General features: G+C 34.0%; 1 protein-coding gene across 1 annotated transcript; it reads right to left on the reverse strand.

Annotated features, from left to right (window-relative positions):
* Window positions 1–256: 256 nt before the first annotated feature.
* LOC131852335 (maltase A3-like) lies at window positions 257–6,611 on the reverse strand. The gene is made up of 7 exons (XM_059203001.1): window positions 6,411–6,611; window positions 4,654–4,833; window positions 4,006–4,142; window positions 3,306–3,571; window positions 2,683–2,872; window positions 1,722–2,099; window positions 257–592 (listed from the first exon to the last, which is right to left on the reverse strand). The coding sequence occupies exons 1-7, from the start codon at window positions 6,589–6,591 to the stop codon at window positions 257–259; spliced, it is 1,668 nt and encodes a 555-aa protein (XP_059058984.1). The 5' UTR covers window positions 6,592–6,611.
* Between the last annotated feature and the right edge of the window lie 12,773 nt (window positions 6,612–19,384).

Consider the following 19,384-nt stretch of genomic DNA (forward strand, 5'->3'; position numbering starts at 1 on the left):
GTTAATTTTTTTTTATGTAAGTACCGTATATCTATCATATCGATTTAGTGAGAAGCATTTAATTTGGAAGTTGTTTATACTTCCAAATTAAATGCTTCTTACTAACTACTTTATTTATTCGTATAGACAAATAACATTTGATAGTGGTTTGGTCTGGTCAATTTATTTATGAACGAAAATATGTTAACATCTATACAACAATATTATGTTACTGATTATTGAAACGTTGATAACATTATTGGTTCAATCGATAACCTTATATACTACTAAAATACTTATTAATCTTCTGCCAACCTTCTGATAACTTGTTGGCAATCTTGTCCACCGGACCTGGGCCCCCACAGTGCCTATGTCCTCCAGCCAGCAGCAACGTCTCCCCTGGAGCCAGTTTGATAGTCTTGTCCACAACAACATGAGATCCGGTCTGCAGGCTGGAACCGGTTGAACTCCCTGCGACGGTCATTTCTGCTGGTAATCCATGGATCCTTGATAATTGGGCTTCTGTTGGGTCACGAGCTAAGTTGGAGAGCACGAGAAGAGATCCGGCTGTGCCCCATCTTAGAATTGCCAGAGCATCTCCCAGTCGCTTCATCTAAAGGAAAATAATGGTGAAATAATATTTAGTAATCGATTTAAAAAACATCAGAAAGAACTTCTGAATGTGATTAAATATGAGATGTTTTTTAAATATATGCTATCATTAACAAAATTTAAGTTTGTATTGATTCATTGTCAGGTAACAAAAAGTATTGTTAAGAAACTCTTTTATTATCAATATGATTAAACCTTATTTTTTCTATTTTGCAATTAAAACTGTAAAACAAAATCTTTATATGTTTTACTGACTCTACTGCTACCACTAAACTAATTATACAGTTAAGTTGCTTTACAGTATATTTCTACAACACCTTCTCTAATGCCATGAGTATCACCATTTGCGGTATTTCCGAGTAAAAGAGTGTTACGTACAAGCATAAACAAAACGCAACACAAAGGGAGCGTTCTGATTGGAGCGCACACCCATCCAATTTAAATACGCAAAGTAACGTACAGACTTAAAATATCAACCGATCGATCTAACGTACATTTTGTTCACTCCACCAAATTTGTAATAAATAGTATATTTGCCATTAAATTCGAGACTATCAAGTGAAATCTATCATTTATTCACCCCGTAATCTGCTGAAGCCATCATCATCTACCATCTGAGCATTCGACCCGCATCATCACGTACCAAAGAGTATCATTAGTTCTTCTGCTAGACTAGGATCTAATACTCCAACGTTCTCTATGGTCTTCACTCTAGAAATTTGCTTAGACGACATTTTTATACTGTGTGCGGTATTTCGCTTTCCGCGTATATTGTCTTTCAGCAATTTTCAGAGTATCCTCAGTTCATCTAGTACACTAGAATCTAATGCATCAACGTTCCCTACACGGGCTTGGGCCTAGGAAATTTCTTAGACGATTTTTTAAAATATTTCACCGTGCAGAAAGATATCCATTATAATTATTATTTATAAGATTATCAAATTTCAGGTATATAGTGTAAACCTAATCACTGGCTGCTATGGCATGCGTAAATGTTTTTTAATTATTTATTTACGTTAAGATTTACCTTTATCAATAATGGACCGATTTTTATTACCTATGTTCCGTTTAATATTTTTTATTCATACAATAAAAAATATTAAACGAATAGTATTATTAGTATATATTACCTCGAGATGAGGTCCAAAAGCTGGAGATATCCTCATAGCAGCCGCAACCCTCACAAGTCCTACATGACTGTGGTTATTTGAAAATTCTGATTTAGCATTCGCATATCTATAATTAGGAGTAACCGGTAGCCATGGGTCTGCAGTAGTGAAGCCTGTATTAGGAGAATCATCCCAAGGGAATGGTGCTGCTGACGGTACAGCTTCGTTAGGCCAGCATGTTGATGATGAGGCCCATTCCATGATGGAATCTGCTGCTCCAAGTTCGTCTCCTTGTTGTATAATTGCAGCTCCGGGTAATATTAGACTTATTAGATTTATTGCGTCTACCATGTCACTACCATATCTTGTTGCTATCCTATTTTCATTTGGTGCGCTGGTCTGTTGGTTAATATTAATTAAAATCGTTTTAAAATATTGTATAACTTAATGATGCTGCTATTTACGTATCAAGATAACATCAAAATATAATCAGAATTTACAACGTTTAATGTGTAAAACTAATGAGCAGTGAGGTCCATAGAAATAATCACTCATTAAAGTATAATAATAATCCTGAACAGTTCACACACAGCCATGTAGTCCCGAGTGAAGCAGTCTATGGTATGGCTATTAGATAACTGAAAGAAATACTTGCAATTTTTCTGTAAATACATATATAATATATATAATAAAACATCCAGACTATTACAAACGATCGTAGTCGTCAGTATTACTATCGTTCAAAGAATCAAATCCGCGACCATCGGAAGTGAAACGGTGTGCAAAAACCGGTAGACCAACGAGGTCGTCTATAAAATTTAAACAATTAAAATTTAAATACATCGTAATCGTTTAAAAAAATTGTCCTTTGTTAAAGTACTATAGAGACTTACGAATATGAAGGTATAATCATAAAACATGAGTACACAAAATTGACTTAAATTAATTTGCCTGAGGGAAAATATTTCTATACTGTACTTACAATCCAAGTTGGAGTCATATCATCAGGAGCGTTCAACAAATCAGCATAAATAGCAAGTGCCACTTCAGGTGTCGAACTCCTTGATGGAGAAGTTAGACTTCTACTTAAAATACTATTAGCGCCGACTCCACCGCTTGAATAATACTTGGCTGCTAATCCTGGACTTAAAGATGAATCTGCTAATATTGCCCTGGATAACAATAAACGAGATAAATGTTAAACTTTCAGAGATTTACATATCAATTATACTACTCAGCACGTTTAATAGGTGATTATATTTACTTAGGATAAAATTAAAATTATTTTGGCTTTATTTGGTACGATTACGATCTTTCATCATACTCTTTAAGCCTTGATACGACACGACTCCAATTCTGTCTTTAATTTGTTTGATGTAACTGTGCCTTGGTCTTCCTTTCCCCCTCTTTCTTTCTATCTTTCCCTTAATAATTAGTTCTAAAAATTCATCATACAGTATCAAGTGCCCTAACATTTTTCCTCTTCTACTTTCTATAGTATTCAATATCTGCCTTTTTTGTTTCACTCTGTGCAATACTTCTTTATTTCTTACTTTATCTTTCCAGCTAATTAAGTATATTCGTCTATATTCATTAAATACTTACGGGGTGTCTATATTAGAACTGCGAGCACAATTCAAAGCTGCAACAACCATTTTCCTGAGCAGTTGTTCTCCACATCGCTGTTCCATAGGAAAGTCTGGGTTAAGTAGGACACCTGCGATTCCTCTGCGTACCCAAGCACATTGGGTTTCAGCTAATGCGGCCGTTGCTCCTTCTGAGCAAAGATTAAGAATTGCTTCTTTGCCTGATTTACCAAAGTATGCGCCTCGCTTTTCGTGCCATGTCCAGGAATCGATACCATTTTCAAGCTGTAATTATGTCACAATATTGAATATGTAGCATAGACTTATTTTATCATTGATTGTCGTATGTGTATTTACTGCATTTAAAAGAGCAATACACAAGTTTCTTGCTCATTCTTCTTGTGATCTCTTTGCGTTTCGAGTGAGTGGTAGAATTAAAAAAAAATGTTTACTTCAAACTGCTTCTGTCAAGTTTATTTTGAATAAAGATTATTTCTATTTCTTTTCTATTTAAGAATTGATTTTAATGTATGCCTCCTCTTTGTTAATGTGTATTTACTGTATTTAAAAGAGCAGATCACAATAAGAATGATCTTTTGCGTTTCGAATGACTGGTGGAATTAAGAAAAAATGTTTACTTCAAACTGCGTCTATTAAGTTTATTTGAATAAAGATTACTTCTATTTCTCTTTTACTTAAGAGTTATTTTTAATACGTACTTGAGGTGTTGCTTCAGCAGTTCCTTCCCGCCATACAAACCAGTCTTCGAATCCATTTAGTTTATCAGCACTTGATTTAAACCACTCAGATGCGGTACTAACTGTTTGTAAAGGTAAAGTTACAAGTACCTTTAGTTCTGAAATAAATTGTTATGGTTTACTCTCATATCAAAATATTTTTATTCATGTAGGTCTATTACAGACTTTATTAATTTATTGACTAAAAATAAAAGTACTGTTGCATACAATACTATACTGACGTATACTATACTGAAACTTCCCAATCTATTTATATAAATAAAATTGGAGTGTCTGTTTGTAATATTGAAATAACCGTTTTTTACTACATGCATATGAATATAATTACGGTACATACACCAAATAACATTTTTTTACAATTTTTGTCTGTCTGTCTGCCTGTCTGTTTGTTCCGGCTAATCTCTAAAATGGCTGGACGGATTTTGACGGAACTTTTTTTGGCAGGTAGCTGAAGTAATAAGGAGTAACTTAGGCTACTTTTATCTTAGAAAAATTAAGTTAAATTCCACGCGAACGATCGCGGGTACAGCTAGTAGTATATATATATTACTCCTACCTGAATTTAGGATAAGGTGAATGATGACAACATTGGCTTAAGTTTTCACTTACCTATCTTCTTAGCCTTCTCTAACACAGCACTAAACTCTTCTAAGTTACCATAGCGCTGGTCTATTTCAGAGGGCTGTATAATCCCGGGCTCTGAACAGTCTGTACTTCTCGATGAGATCGGAGATAGAATGACAGCATCCGCACCAAGGGCTCGCACGTAACTAATTTGCTTTGACAGTCCTGTAACAAATACATCATGTATCAAGTTAAAAAAGTAATTAAAGAGATTCAAATAAAATCTATTTTTTTTTATTTAACTTCAATGTACGCAATTCAAAATATAGTAATATGTACCTACATTTAAAATAAATAATATACAAAAAAAAAAACTATTCATCTAGGGAATTTTAGCCGATTTTATTTGATTTGTGGGTCCCTACGAACATGCTGCCCACCTTCATGAAGGAGAACTACTCGCCTAAGGGTGTGGTGTATCGGTGCTACCGTGGCAGATTGCCGTCGTCAGTACCGTAACCACACAGACTATAGTACATTAAATATTAGTTTTATAATATTCATTCATATGTATGTTAGTCTATAATGTATTAGTCTATAAGATATGGGCCTAGTTGCCTGATATAAATAAATAATAAACGTTAATTTTTTTGTATTAATATTTTTTCCCTACCGTCCTGTTCAGTATACAGATTCAATTGAGAAGAACTGGCAACTCAACTGTTTTTTTTAATAGCCATGTACTATTATTGCCATATATATATCGTTACTCATTTAATCGTTTACTGTATAATATGTCTTTGCTAAATAAATATAATTTAACAGATGTTTAATTTTTTAAAGGTTGAATTTATTTTAATATTTTGATTAACTGATGAAAATAAATTATGAGGAAACGTAACGAATACTTCCATCTTTCGGCTAACGTACAGTTCTGCAAATTGAACACTCATACAAACATACACATATATACGCACATATATCCAAACCAATATTCATACCTTCTCCACTTACATCCTTATATATAAAACTAGCTGTCCCGGCAAACGTTGTTTTGCCATATAAATTAATAACGTTATAAAAAAAATAAGGGTTGATAATAGAAGGGTGAAAATTTAGGGTCGTATGTATTTTTAATGATACATATTAAGAAAATAAAATTAAAAAACTTTGCCCAATAAATAAAAAAAATAATGTTAGGGGTCGACAACCCTTATCATTTAGGGGTATGAAAAATAGATGATAGCTAATTCTCAGACCTACTGAATATGCATATAAAATTTAATAAAAATCGGTAAAGCCGTTTCGATGGAGTATGGTAACTTATATTGTGACACGAGAATTTTATATATAAGATTTAGGTACTCCGATAGAAAATTTAATAAACACTCTGGATGGTAGATTTGACATATCGTAAGAGTCTGCTATAAACCTTGACAGGAATAAAGATTTGATTTGATTTGATGGAAAATGACTGTAAATATAATGTCAATAAATTACTATTATTATAAGTGTGGGACATTTGATAATTAATAGTCGATTTGCATATCATTAGAGTCTGTAATAGACCTACATGAATAAAGATATTTTGATTTGATTTGATGGAATATGACTGTGAATTTTAAGTCAATAAATTTTTATTATTGTAATTGTGGGACATTTGATAATTAATAGTCGATTTGACATATCATTAGAGTCTGTAATAGATCTACATGAATAAAGATATTCTGATTTGATTTGATAGAATATGACTGTGAATTTATTTATTAATTATATTCTATTAATATAGTTTCTTTTCTAACCTTTCAAGTCACCCAAACCGTCTCCATCTCCGTCTTTAAACGAATCAACTAGAAGTCTGTAGTACACAGCCGACCCCCACCATGGTGTCACTTGACCTACTCCACAACTAAGCAGGGCAGTCAATACGACCACACCTGACCACATCATTGTCGAGATTAAAGGACGGCAATTTACGGTCATTACATGACCTTGTTATACTAGTGATGGGCAAAATTACGGTAAGTGCACGACGCGCCTTTTTTTATTGTTTACCTTATTTATTGCCTTTTTTATTTATATATTTATTACTAGCTGACCCCGCAAATATTGTTTTGTCTTATAAATTAAAATCGCTATTAAAACATGTGGGTTGGTGATAGAAGAGTGGAAATTTAGGGTTGTATGTATTTATAAATTTATTTGTATGTATAAATATTTAATGTATTATATGTTACATTCTAAAAAATAAAAATAAATTACAATAAATATGTAAAAACATTTTTACGGTGAACCACCCATTCAATTCAATTCAATTCAATTCAATTTATTTACTGGAACATGTGTACATAATGGTCTTAAGATTATAATAATTCCAAAACATGCCCTGCCGTTTCCGGCGTGTAAAATCTTACAATAATATTTATTACATTTACATTATTATCACATTATTATATTTAAAATTATTATTACATGACACTTAGGGGTATAAAAATTAGTTATAAGCCTTTTCTCAGACCTACTGAATGTACATATAAAATTTCATTAAAATCGGAAAAATGGCTTGACTGATTCTAATAAAATTTTATAGGATTATAAACGGAGGGGACGGAATCTGACACGAGAATTTTATATATTACGAAAAAGTTGGTGTCGTGTTATATCAACAACTAAAGATATTGATGGAAGATCATGGAAAATGGCAAGAGATGAGCCAAGAGCGCGTATCTTTTAAATTAGGAATGTATGATCATTTATAATTCATTAATAACAATTAATTATTCAATAATTAATTAATTTCATTATAGGAAAATCAGGGTTACACTACATATGTGTTGACACAATTTATAAATTATTATAGAAAAATGAGCAGGCTATATGCTGACATAATTTACCCGGGACTTCTCGGCGTGGAATATAACTTTATTTTTCTAAAATAAAGGTAGCTTAGCTTAACTTACTCCTTATTACATCAGCTACCTGCCAAAAAAAGTTCCGTCAAAATCGGAACAGCCATTTCACAGATTAGCCACAACAAACAAACAGACGTCTGTCTGACAGACAATAATTGTAAAAAATGTTATTTTGGTGTATGTACCGTATTTATATTCATATGCATGTAAAAAAACGGTTATTTCAATTTACAAACAGACACTCCAATTTTATTTGTATGTATAGATATAATAATAAATAAATATGGCATCAATTTAAATAAAAACTCACTTCTTTTCATATCACTGAAAAATTATAAACCGGAAAGTTTGCAAGTATGGATAGATGCATGTTTGTTACTCTTTCACGCAAAAACTACTGAACGGATTTAGATGAAACTTTACAGTAATATAGCTTATACATCAGAATAACATATAGGCTATTTATTACATACGGGTGAAACCGCGGGTACAGCTTGTAAATAAATAAAATAAATGAGTTATCTACTTACTTCAAAAAAGTCTATTCTTTTCATACATCGTATGCGTGTATTGTGTTTCATACATATTGTATTGCGACAAAGCGTGGTTGTAGACACACCACGTGTCCATTATATCAATTTTTAAATATTAACGGTTAATTTTTTTTTTTAATACTACGTTAGTGGCAACCAAGTATACGGCCCATATGATGGTAAATGGTTACCGCAGCCTATGAACGCCTGAAACACCAGGGGTACCACGTGCGCGTTGCCGACCCTTAAGAAACCTTAATATACCCTTCTTGAAAAACCCCATACTGTATAGTCCAGTCAAAATAGACATTTAACTTAACCAAAACGCGCATTTCGCATAGAGCTGTAAATTGGTATAGACGTTAAATAAACCATTACAAATGAAATGTCAAAAATCCCCTTCGATCAAAATGCAATAATGTTGTCCAAAATTCAGGTTTTTTTCTATTTTTCTCTGAAACCGAAAATATTATCGTCAAAATAGGTTAGACAAAAGTTGTAGATCATATAATTCTCTACAAAAATTGTTCTACTACTTTTTTTCGTACGAATCACCATTCGTGAGATATCGCGATTTTAAAAGTTGACAAATTCATATTCTTCATAATATGCACAGATTTCCGCACCACCTTTGATGTAATGTACGTGGTGCTTCATGTCGAACAATTCCTCAGAACACAGTCCGTTGTATAATTCATTTCGATATCCATTCTTATATGTTTAAACACATTTGCCGAAAGGAATTTTTATAATAATTTAAACATGAAAGAATTAAACGCCTCAAGGAGAAACGCAGTCAATTTCGCTCTCGACTAAAACAAATATTAGGGAATGTAAAATTACATTAATTAGTTAATTAGTGTATTTTGTGCAGACTTGGTAATAATATTTGCTACAATGAGGGGATTATTATTTCTTTGCCCTATGTGTTTTGGGGGATTTAAAAAGTCTTTATGTGTTATATATTTTACCCACTCAGTACCACATATTATGTTTTAGGTTGACTGGAAGAGATCTCTTCTAGGGATACGTCCACCTTTGCTCACATTGTCTCTAAATTATAGTATCTTTGTATTATCTGTGCAATAAAGAATATATATATTTTGTAAGTATGGATGTGGTTTGTGAAGTGTCTTACTTCCGATGGTCTCGGGTTCGATTCCTCGCACATACACATTTGCATTCACGAGTATGATCGGTCTGGGTATTTTTCTATGTATAATATGTATGTTTATAAAAATGTAAATCTATGTGTTTATATCAGTTGTAAAGTGCCTATAACACAAGTGTTATTAGCTTAACTTGGGTGTAGATGGCGCTCTGTGAATTGTCTTGAGATTATTATTATTATTAATATTATTACTTTTTATATGACGTATATATCTATAGAGTATAAAATGAGTGGTCTTAATGAAACAACTAATATAAAATGGTAGATACTTGTAAAGTAGGTACGACCAGTAAAACATATATAGTATTTAGGTTCTTTGGTAAAGTATGTCAGTCTGTCTCTTTTTTGTCAACCTTTCAAGACTCACCGAGGTCTTAATGACTTTGTCAAGATTACAGCTTAAAATATCTAAAATATAAAAGCCAACATACATCCCAAGAAAGCAGACGACGTAACGGCAATTAGCTAGTATAATATATTTCCGAACCGAATTTTCCGACCTTTAAAATATTACGTTACCTAATAACGTAATTAATTTATATATCTCATTTTGAATTTTAATCTGTGGTTACGCGAAAGGTAAATGAAAGAGTAAGTCTCTACGGCGACTGTTTAGGGATCAAAGGCTACGTTTTCGGCTACAGTGCGCGGGCCGGTGAGGTGATTGCGACCCTTTTTTAGCATAATTAAACAACATTAATGTACTTTTATTCTTTTAACGTGACTAGAATGTCGTACCGGCCAAGTGTAATAACTTGTCTGGCATGAATGTTCTTTTTTTAATATATGATTATGAAATCTCGGAGTATCGTTTAGGAAAAGTCAATAGGTCTTTTATGGGAATAGGTATATTCATTTACAATAAGATAACAAAGAAATACTTAAAATAGAAATAGAGGTAATCTTTATTCAAATGAACTAATTACAAGCACTTTTAAATAGTCATATTTTGATTCTACCACTCATTCGGAATGCAGATTCTTCACAAGAATGAGCAAGAAACTTGTGTGTTGCTCTTTTGAATAGATTTTTTTTTATATAAATAATTATACAATAATAAGTAAGCATGCGATAATCAATATAGAAAACGCTAGCACTCGTTCTTAGTGCAATCAGATAATATTGTCAGCGCTATGAATTACCCTTAAATAAATTAAAAACATCTGTTAGATCATATTTACTGAGCAAAGCCTATTACTCACTAAGCGATTACTTGAATGACGAGCGTGCATGGCAATAGTTGTTCATGCATGGGATTTTCATTTAAAGTTAGACATATAAATATACATTGTAAATAAACTGGCTTTTTAAAAATAGGTAATACAATTGAGTTTCTTGCCAGTTCTTCTCAATTGGATCTGTATACTGAACTGGATGGTAGAGAAAAAAATATAATATAAAAAATTTGACGTTCATAAGCGGCTAAAATGTCCTACATGAATAAATGATTTATTAATTTGAATTTGAATGGTGCACCCGTCTGCGCTAACGGTATACACTGGCGGGGCACTAGTGGAGGATGATTCAAATTCACTAGGAATTTATCTATATTACAATTTTCAGGGTGCCCTCAGAATAAAGTTGTTACCTACAGGCAGGAGTTGGAAGCCACTCCGTCAGCCTCCCCACGGATTTGTATCATCTGCACTCTATACTTAGATTGTGGAATGAATTACCTGCCGTAGTTTTGTCGAGAGACAGAAGCAAGGGGTATTTCAAGAAAATTTTCAAAGAATTATATTAAGATTTCTTAAGGGTCAACAATGCGCATGTGACACCTCTGGTATTTCAAGCGTATGTAGGATAACCATTTAGATGGGCCGTATGATAGTTTACCACCATGGCAGTATAAAAAAAATGTCGCCCCTTTCGTTCAGTATAAAAAAAATGTCGCCCCTATGGTTTAGTGAAAGGCCAGTTGATGTTAACAGCATTAGAATACAATATGATCGAGCGCAGTGATGGCGGCTCATCCGTCATAATCGTGAACGTGTGCTGCTTGTAGGGACTGGTCTGCTCATATCACTACGACTGATTTACTCTTATTTAGTTACTCAACCAGTTGGTTGTATATTTAATATTTCCTCTATTTGAGTATTTAATTGAATTAGTAAAGAAAATTCTTTATTCAAATAAACTTTTTTTTATACTACAATGGTGGCAATGAGCATACGTTAAACGGTTACTGTAGCCTATAATAGACGCCTGATCACTTGGGGTGTCTCATGCTCGTTGCCAACTCTTAAGAAACCTTAATATACCCTTCTTGTAAAACTCTATGCTATAGTCTCTTGAGAAACCCTCGACAGGTAAATTCTACAATGAAAGTGTGCGCGGGAGGAGCGCTCCTCTGAATCACTTAGGTTCCGGCATGTGGAGGAATAATTCCCTGTCGATGGTGGGCGGTGATGGTAAAAGCTAGCCATGATTATTTAATTCAATTAGTGTTAATTGGTAGTTTGTATTCACACACTTCAACTTAAAAATATAAAGTAACAATAAAATTATTTAAAAGAGCAACACGCAAGTTTCTTGCACGTTCTTCTTGTGATGAGATACCTTTCCGAATGAGCGGTAGATTAAAAAAATGATAACTATTAAAAAGTGCTTCAATGTAAGTTTATTTGAATAAATTATTGTCCATTCTATTTGATTCTAGAATATTTCTAAAAAACAACTTGAGAAAATGGCTGAATAAATTTTGCGGAATTTTATAATGAGTTAACCCTCAAATTGAAATGTGTACTCTGATATTGGTACACAGATCAATAACGAATTAAGATACGAAATCAATCTTCAAAACAGTTGAATGGAAGGGTTGATCTTTTATTAAATGAAAACGGTGAAATGTCACCGTGAAGCGTCCTTCGTCAATTCAATACATTGACCCGGGGGCTTAGACAGCATGTAATTGATTCCATAACCAATAGTTCAGCTATGTTTTAGCAAAATGATCCTTTGCATTTATACATTATATATCCGACGAAGTAATTTATTTACTGGCGACCCGACTTGGTCTATGTGAACTGGTTTTATGGTGTACATAGCTGACCCGTGGAATTTCGTCTGTATCATACTTACTTGACATTTATCGTTATATTTTGCGCAATTTACATAATATCTTTTTAAATTATAGCCTATATGTTAATCTGGTATATAAGCTATATTACTGTAAAGTTTCATCAATATCGGTTTATTAATTTTTGCGTGAAAGAGTAACAAACATCCATCCATACTCACAATCATACGGACTGTTTCTGAAGAATTATTTGACATAATGCCCATGAATAGAATAGATTAAAAAATCAATTATTCAAATAAACTTACATTGAAGCACTTTTGAGTAGTCATCACATTTTTTTTAATCTACCGCTCATTCGTGTAGAAAATTGGTAGCTCATTAGTGTTTAAAATTGGTCGCCAATGTAATCAATTAGACGATGTAAATTATGCTATCTCTGCTATACTAAATTGGTTCACATGTAATAATCTATTATTGAACTCCAACAAAACTCGTGCATTAAATTCACGCTGCCTAATGTAAAACAAGTAAATACGCAGCTATTCGTAATATGAAATAGTAAAAAAACAGTTTTTTTAGGAATAACAGTGGACTCGAAGTTACAATGGGGGCCCCATATTTATATACCATAACTTAGTTCTGCTGCTTATGCAATTAGAAGGATAAGGCAATTAACAGACGTGGCGACGGACATATTTTGTTATTTCATAGTTGTCATGGCATACTGCTAGTATAAAATAAATACTATATTTATTTTACAAAAGAGAGAACGTTCTATTTATGGTATTTTCTAGAGAGTCATTACGTCAATGCTTTAAACAATCAAATATCCTCACCGCGCGAAAATATTATGTATACATTGAAAACTTAGATAGTTTCAAGAAACTTAAAGAATATAATACGCAAAAAAAAAGTAATTTTAAATAAGTTAGTAATTCATTTTATGGTAATTGCGTATTCTATAATAAACTGCCAGAGTCTACGCTAAATCTTACAATTCAAATCTTATATTAAACAAATGTTATGTAAAAAAGACATATAAGATAGATGAATTTATAGATGAACAATATATAGCAAGAATAAGTTTATTGCGGACAACGTTATAATTTTAATTTTCATACTGCTTTCTTGATATAAACGTTGTAATGCTGGTGAATACTGTAACTACCATATATAATTTTTGTAGCTGTGACGTGGTCGTGTGGAATGAGTAGTCATGCTCACTAAAATGTCCAGACGTGTGGCGGCGTGGTGGGCCGGGTCATTGGGCTCCCTAAAATATGGTCGAGCGCAGTGATGGCTGGCTCATCCGTCATACTCGTGAACGAGTGCTGCTTGTAGGGACTGGTCTGCTCTTATCACTACGACTGATTTAATCTTATTGCATGATTATATTTGACCCAAAAAATTAGTGCTTGTTGGTAGTTTGTATTCACACGTTTCGACTTGTAAATGTAAACTTACAAGGATTATTTAAAAGAGCAACACACAAGTTTCTTGCTCGTTCTTCTTGTGATGAGACAGCTTTCCGAACGAGTGGTAGATAAAAAACAAATTGTTATGACTATTCAAAAGTGCTTAAATTAAGTTTATTTGAATAAATGATTTTCTATTCTATTCTATTCTATTCGGAAAGCTGTCTCTTTTCGTGTTGCTCTTTTAAATAATTTTATTTTTACTTTACATTTTTAAGTTTAAGTATGTGAATACAAACTACCAATTAGCACTAATTCAATTAAATAATCATGGCTAGCTTTTACCATCGCACCGCCCACCATCAACAGGGAATTATTTCCCCACATGCCGGAACCTAAGTGATTCAGAGGAGCGCTCCTCCCGCGCACACTTTCATTGTAGAATTTACCTGATACCAGAGTTTATAAGAAACCTAATCGAAGTATAAAAAAAAAGTTTATTTAAATAAAGAATTTTCTTTTATATACCATAAAACTCGTTGCATACAACACTAGCGTGGTAACATACTTGTTCGTTGCCACTATCGAATAATAAATAAAAAGGGTTTATTTGAATAAAGAATTTTCTTTACTATACCATAAAACTCGTTGCATACAACACTAGCGGGGACATACTTGTACGTTGCCACTATCGAATAATAAATAAAAAGGGTTTATTTAAATATAGAATTTTCTTTTATATACCATAAAACTCGTTGCATACAACACTAGCGGGGACATATTTGTTCGTTGTCACTATTGTAGTATAAAAAGTAAAGTTTATTTGAATATAGAATTTTCTAAACTATTTTATAAAACTCCCTATTATATAAAACTTGCGCGAACATACTTGTTCATTGCCACTATCGTAATATAATAAAAAAAAGTTTATTTAAATATAGAATTTTCTTTTATATACCATAAAACTCGTTGCATACAACACTAGCGTGGTGACATACACTATGTTGTGAACAAATAATTATTACTGTTCAAATTACCCTCCAAACGTTGTAATGCTGGTGGCCTATAATTTGCTATGACTGGACCAAACGTAACTGCCTAATGACCGGGTACATTTCACCTTTGTTGCTGAAGTTAACTAATGTTTTGCTGGGTTTAGTGGTCTAGTGGTAGTACATCGCTTTACTTCCGATGGTCGCGGGTTCGATTCCTTGCACTGTACAAACATTTGTATTAATGAGTATGATTGTTGGTATAGGTCTGGGTGTTTTCTATGTATAATATGTATGTATTTACGTTAAAATATGTATCATTTTTTACAATTTTTGTCTGCCTGTCTGTTTGTTCCGGCTAATATCTGAAATGGCTGGATCGATTTTGACGGGACTTTTTTTGGCAGGTAGCTGATGTAATAAGGAGTTACTTGGACTACTTTTATTTTAGAAATATAAAGATAAGATCCACGCGGACGATTTCGCGGGAACAGCTAGTAGATTATAAAGAATAAACATAGATTACTCTACTTATTGATAAAAACTATAAATTGTATATAGTATACCCAATGTAATATTTCCAATAAATACTACGTGGATACTACAAACTGTAAAGTTACAAACATTCTCACTGTTTTGAACCAAAATTTCAGGGATCGTTAACTGCTAATGATTCCAAATTACTGTTTGCATTCGTGTACAAATTTTAGTAGGACATACCGGCGTCTGTCCGTGTACATTCGACGAATTACAGAAATTGTAGCGTGCAGTATAATAAACTGTAGAGCTATTCTGTAAGCATCACTAGCGAAATCCGCGGTGAGATAGTATATTGGTATCTGTAAAACTCGATAGCGACTGCAGCGCCATACGCTCGAGAGCGGGATCGAGGTAAAACAGGCACTAGTGATGCGAAGTCCGCGGTGAGATAGTATATTGGTATCTGTAAACCACGATAGCGACTGCAGCGCCACACGCTCGAGAGCGGGATCGAGGTAAACCAGGCATTAGTGATGCGAAGTCCGCGGTGAGATAGTATATTGGTATCTGTAAAACTCGATAGAGACTTCAACGCCACACCCTCGAGAGCGGGATCGAGGTAAAACAGGCACTAGTGATGCGAAGTCCGCGGTGAGATAGTATATTGGTATCTGTAAAACTCGTTAGCGACTGCAGCGCCACACGCTCGAATGCGGGATCGAGATAAAACAGGCACTAGTGATGCGAAGTCCGCGGTGAGATAGTATATTGGTATCTGTAAAACTCGATAGAGACTTCAACGCCACACCCTCGAGAGCGGGATCGAGGTAAAACAGGCACTAGTGATGCGAAGTCCGCGGTGAGATAGTATATAGGTATCTGTAAAACTCTTAAGCGACTGTAGCGCCACACGCTCGAGAGCGGGATCGAGGTAAAACAGGCACTAGTGATGCGAAGTCCGCGGTGAGATAGTATATTGGTATCTGTAAAACTTGTTAGCGACTGCAGCGCCACACGCTCGAATGCGGGATCGAGATAAAACAGGCACTAGTGATGCGAAGTCCGCGGTGAGATAGTATATTGGTATCTGTAAAACTCGATAGAGACTTCAACGCCACACCCTCGAGAGCGGGATCGAGGTAAAACAGGCACTAGTGATGCGAAGTCCGCGGTGAGATAGTATATTGGTATCTGTAAAACTCGTTAGCGACTGCAGCGCCACACGCTCGAATGCGGGATCGAGATAAAACAGGACCTAGAGATGCGAAGTCCGCGGTGAGATAGTATATTGGTATCTGTAAAACTCGATAGAGACTTCAACGCCACACCCTCGAGAGCGGGATCGAGGTAAAACAGGCACTAGTGATGCGAAGTCCGCGGTGAGATAGTATATTGGTATCTGTAAAACTCGTTAGCGACTGCAGCGCCACACGCTCGAATGCGGGATCGAGATAAAACAGGCACTAGTGATGCGAAGTCCGCGGTGAGATAGTATATTGGTATCTGTACTCGATAGAGACTTCAACGCCACACCCTCGAGAGCGGGATCGAGGTAAAACAGGCACTAGTGATGCGAAGTCCGCGGTGAGATAGTATATTGGTATCTGTAAAACTCGATAGAGACTTCAACGCCACACGCTCGAGAGCGGGATCGAGGTAAAACAGGCACTAGTGATGCGAAGTCCGCGGTGAGATAGTATATTGGTATCTGTAAAACTCGATAGAGACTTCAACGCCACACCCTCGAGAGCGGGATCGAGGTAAAACAGGCACTAGTGATGCGAAGTCCGCGGTGAGATAGTATATTGGTATCTGTAAAACTCGTTAGCGACTGCAGCGCCACACGCTCGAATGCGGGATCGAGATAAAACAGGCACTAGTGATGCGAAGTCCGCGGTGAGATAGTATATTGGTATCTGTAAAACTCGTTAGCGACTGCAGCGCCACACGCTCGAATGCGGGATCGAGATAAAACAGGCACTAGTGATGCGAAGTCCGCGGTGAGATAGTATATTGGTATCTGTAAAACTCGTTAGCGACTGCAGCGCCACACGCTCGAATGCGGGATCGAGATAAAACAGGCACTAGTGATGCGAAGTCCGCGGTGAGATAGTATATTGGTATCTGTAAAACTCGTTAGCGACTGCAGCGCCACACGCTCGAATGCGGGATCGAGATAAAACAGGCACTAGTGATGCGAAGTCCGCGGTGAGATAGTATATTGGTATCTGTAAAACTCGTTAGCGACTGCAGCGCCACACGCTCGAATGCGGGATCGAGATAAAACAGGCACTAGTGATTTTTTTAGATATATAGGCAGACTCGATAGCTCAGTGCGAATTTTATATTTGACAAGTGATACATGTGCCTGTGAAATTATTACATGGTATAAAATAAAATCGCTGTCGCTGTCTGTCCCTATGTATGCTTAAATCTTTAAAAATACCCAACGGATTTTGAAGCGGTTTTCTTTAATAGATAGAGTGATTTTAGAGGAAGGTTTATATATATAATACATGTACATCCGTGCAAAGCCCGGGCGAGTAGCTAGTATTTTGCAATATAATAAAACTTGTTTTTTCTGAGTTATTTATTTTTCTTTCATATGGTTTGTGTTCTTTTATTGGTTAGGTAGATAATGTAATAAGAAGTAACTTAGCCTACTTCAATTTTTGAATATTTCTTTATTTAAAAAAAATAAAGTTAAATTCCACGCGAACGAAATCGCGGGTACAGCTAGTCTGTAATATAACTTTACTGTCATAGGAAATCTTTTGTGGCTTGATCTAATTTGTTGCCATATATTCCTAGCTCCCTGTATTGGTTTGTTGTTTATCTGATTATCTGCCCCTATCCACTTACCACCCAATTTGTGACATGTCCCAGGGGCATGTCACTGGACTGAGTATGGCATTGTGAGGTTACGTTTACGGACAGGTCGAAAAGTTATATATTGTTAATAATTTTCCTTATTTTTGCTTTAAGTCTCCGTTACAAAAATTATGCTGTAAAAATAGAATAGAATAGAAAATCCTTTATTCAAATAAACTTAATTTACGCACTTATGAATAGTCATAACATTTTTTCAGTCTATCGGTCATTCGGAAAGCTGTCTCATCACAAGAAGAATGAGCAAAAACTTCCGTGTTGCTCTTTTAAATAATACTTGTAAGTTCACATTTTTCAAGTCGAAACGTGTGAATACAAACTACCAACCAGCACTAATTTATTAGGGTCAAATATAAATACACAATAAGATTAAATCACTTTTCAAAAATATATTTTTTTAATGAAATATTTAATGGCTATTTGCGATGGCAAAGTACTCGACATATCATTTAAAGTTTCATTATGTGGTCCCAAAAAGTGTTCAGTATTCCATTTTTAAAATTACTATTTTTTAACAAATCTTTAATGCCTATTTGCGATTCCAAATAAGTATTGAGTATTCCATTTTCAAATTAAATAACTACTTTTTTAACAAATCTTTAATGCCTATTTCCGATTCCAAATAAGTATTGAGTATTCCATTTTCAAATTAAATAACTACTTTTTTAACAAATCTTTAATGCCTATTTGCGATTCCAAATAAGTATTGAGTATTCCATTTTCAAATTAAATAACTACTTTTTTAACAAATCTTTAATGCCTATTTGCGATTCCAAATAAGTATTGAGTATTCCATTTTCAAATTAAATAACTACTTTTTTAACAAATCATTTTTCCAAATAAGTATTGAGTATTCCATTTTCAAATTAAATAACTACTTTTTTATCTTTAATGCCTATTTGCGATTCCAAATAAGTATTGAGTATTCCATTTTCAAATTAAATAACTACTTTTTTAACAAATCTTTTGCCTATTTCCGATTCCAAATAAGTAAATTCCATTTTCAAATTAAATAACTACTTTTTTAACAAATCTTTAATGCCTATTTGCGATTCCAAATAAGTATTGAGTATTCCATTTTCAAATTAAATAACTACTTTTTTAACAAATCTTTAATGTCTATTTGCGATTCCAAATAAGTATTGAGTATTCCATTTTCAAATTAAATAACTACTTTTTTAACAAATCTTTAATGCCTATTTGCGATTCCAAATAAGTATTGAGTATTCCATTTTCAAATTAAATAACTACTTTTTTAACAAATCTTTAATGCCTATTTCCGATTCCAAATAAGTATTGAGTATTCCATTTTCAAATTAAATAACTATTTTTTTAACAAATTTTTTAATGGTTATCTGCGAT

This window comes from Achroia grisella, unplaced genomic scaffold (assembly GCF_030625045.1).
Source record: "Achroia grisella isolate CSIRO2021 unplaced genomic scaffold, CSIRO_AGI_Agris_v1 utg842, whole genome shotgun sequence".
Classification (NCBI taxonomy): Eukaryota; Metazoa; Arthropoda; class Insecta; order Lepidoptera; family Pyralidae; genus Achroia; species Achroia grisella.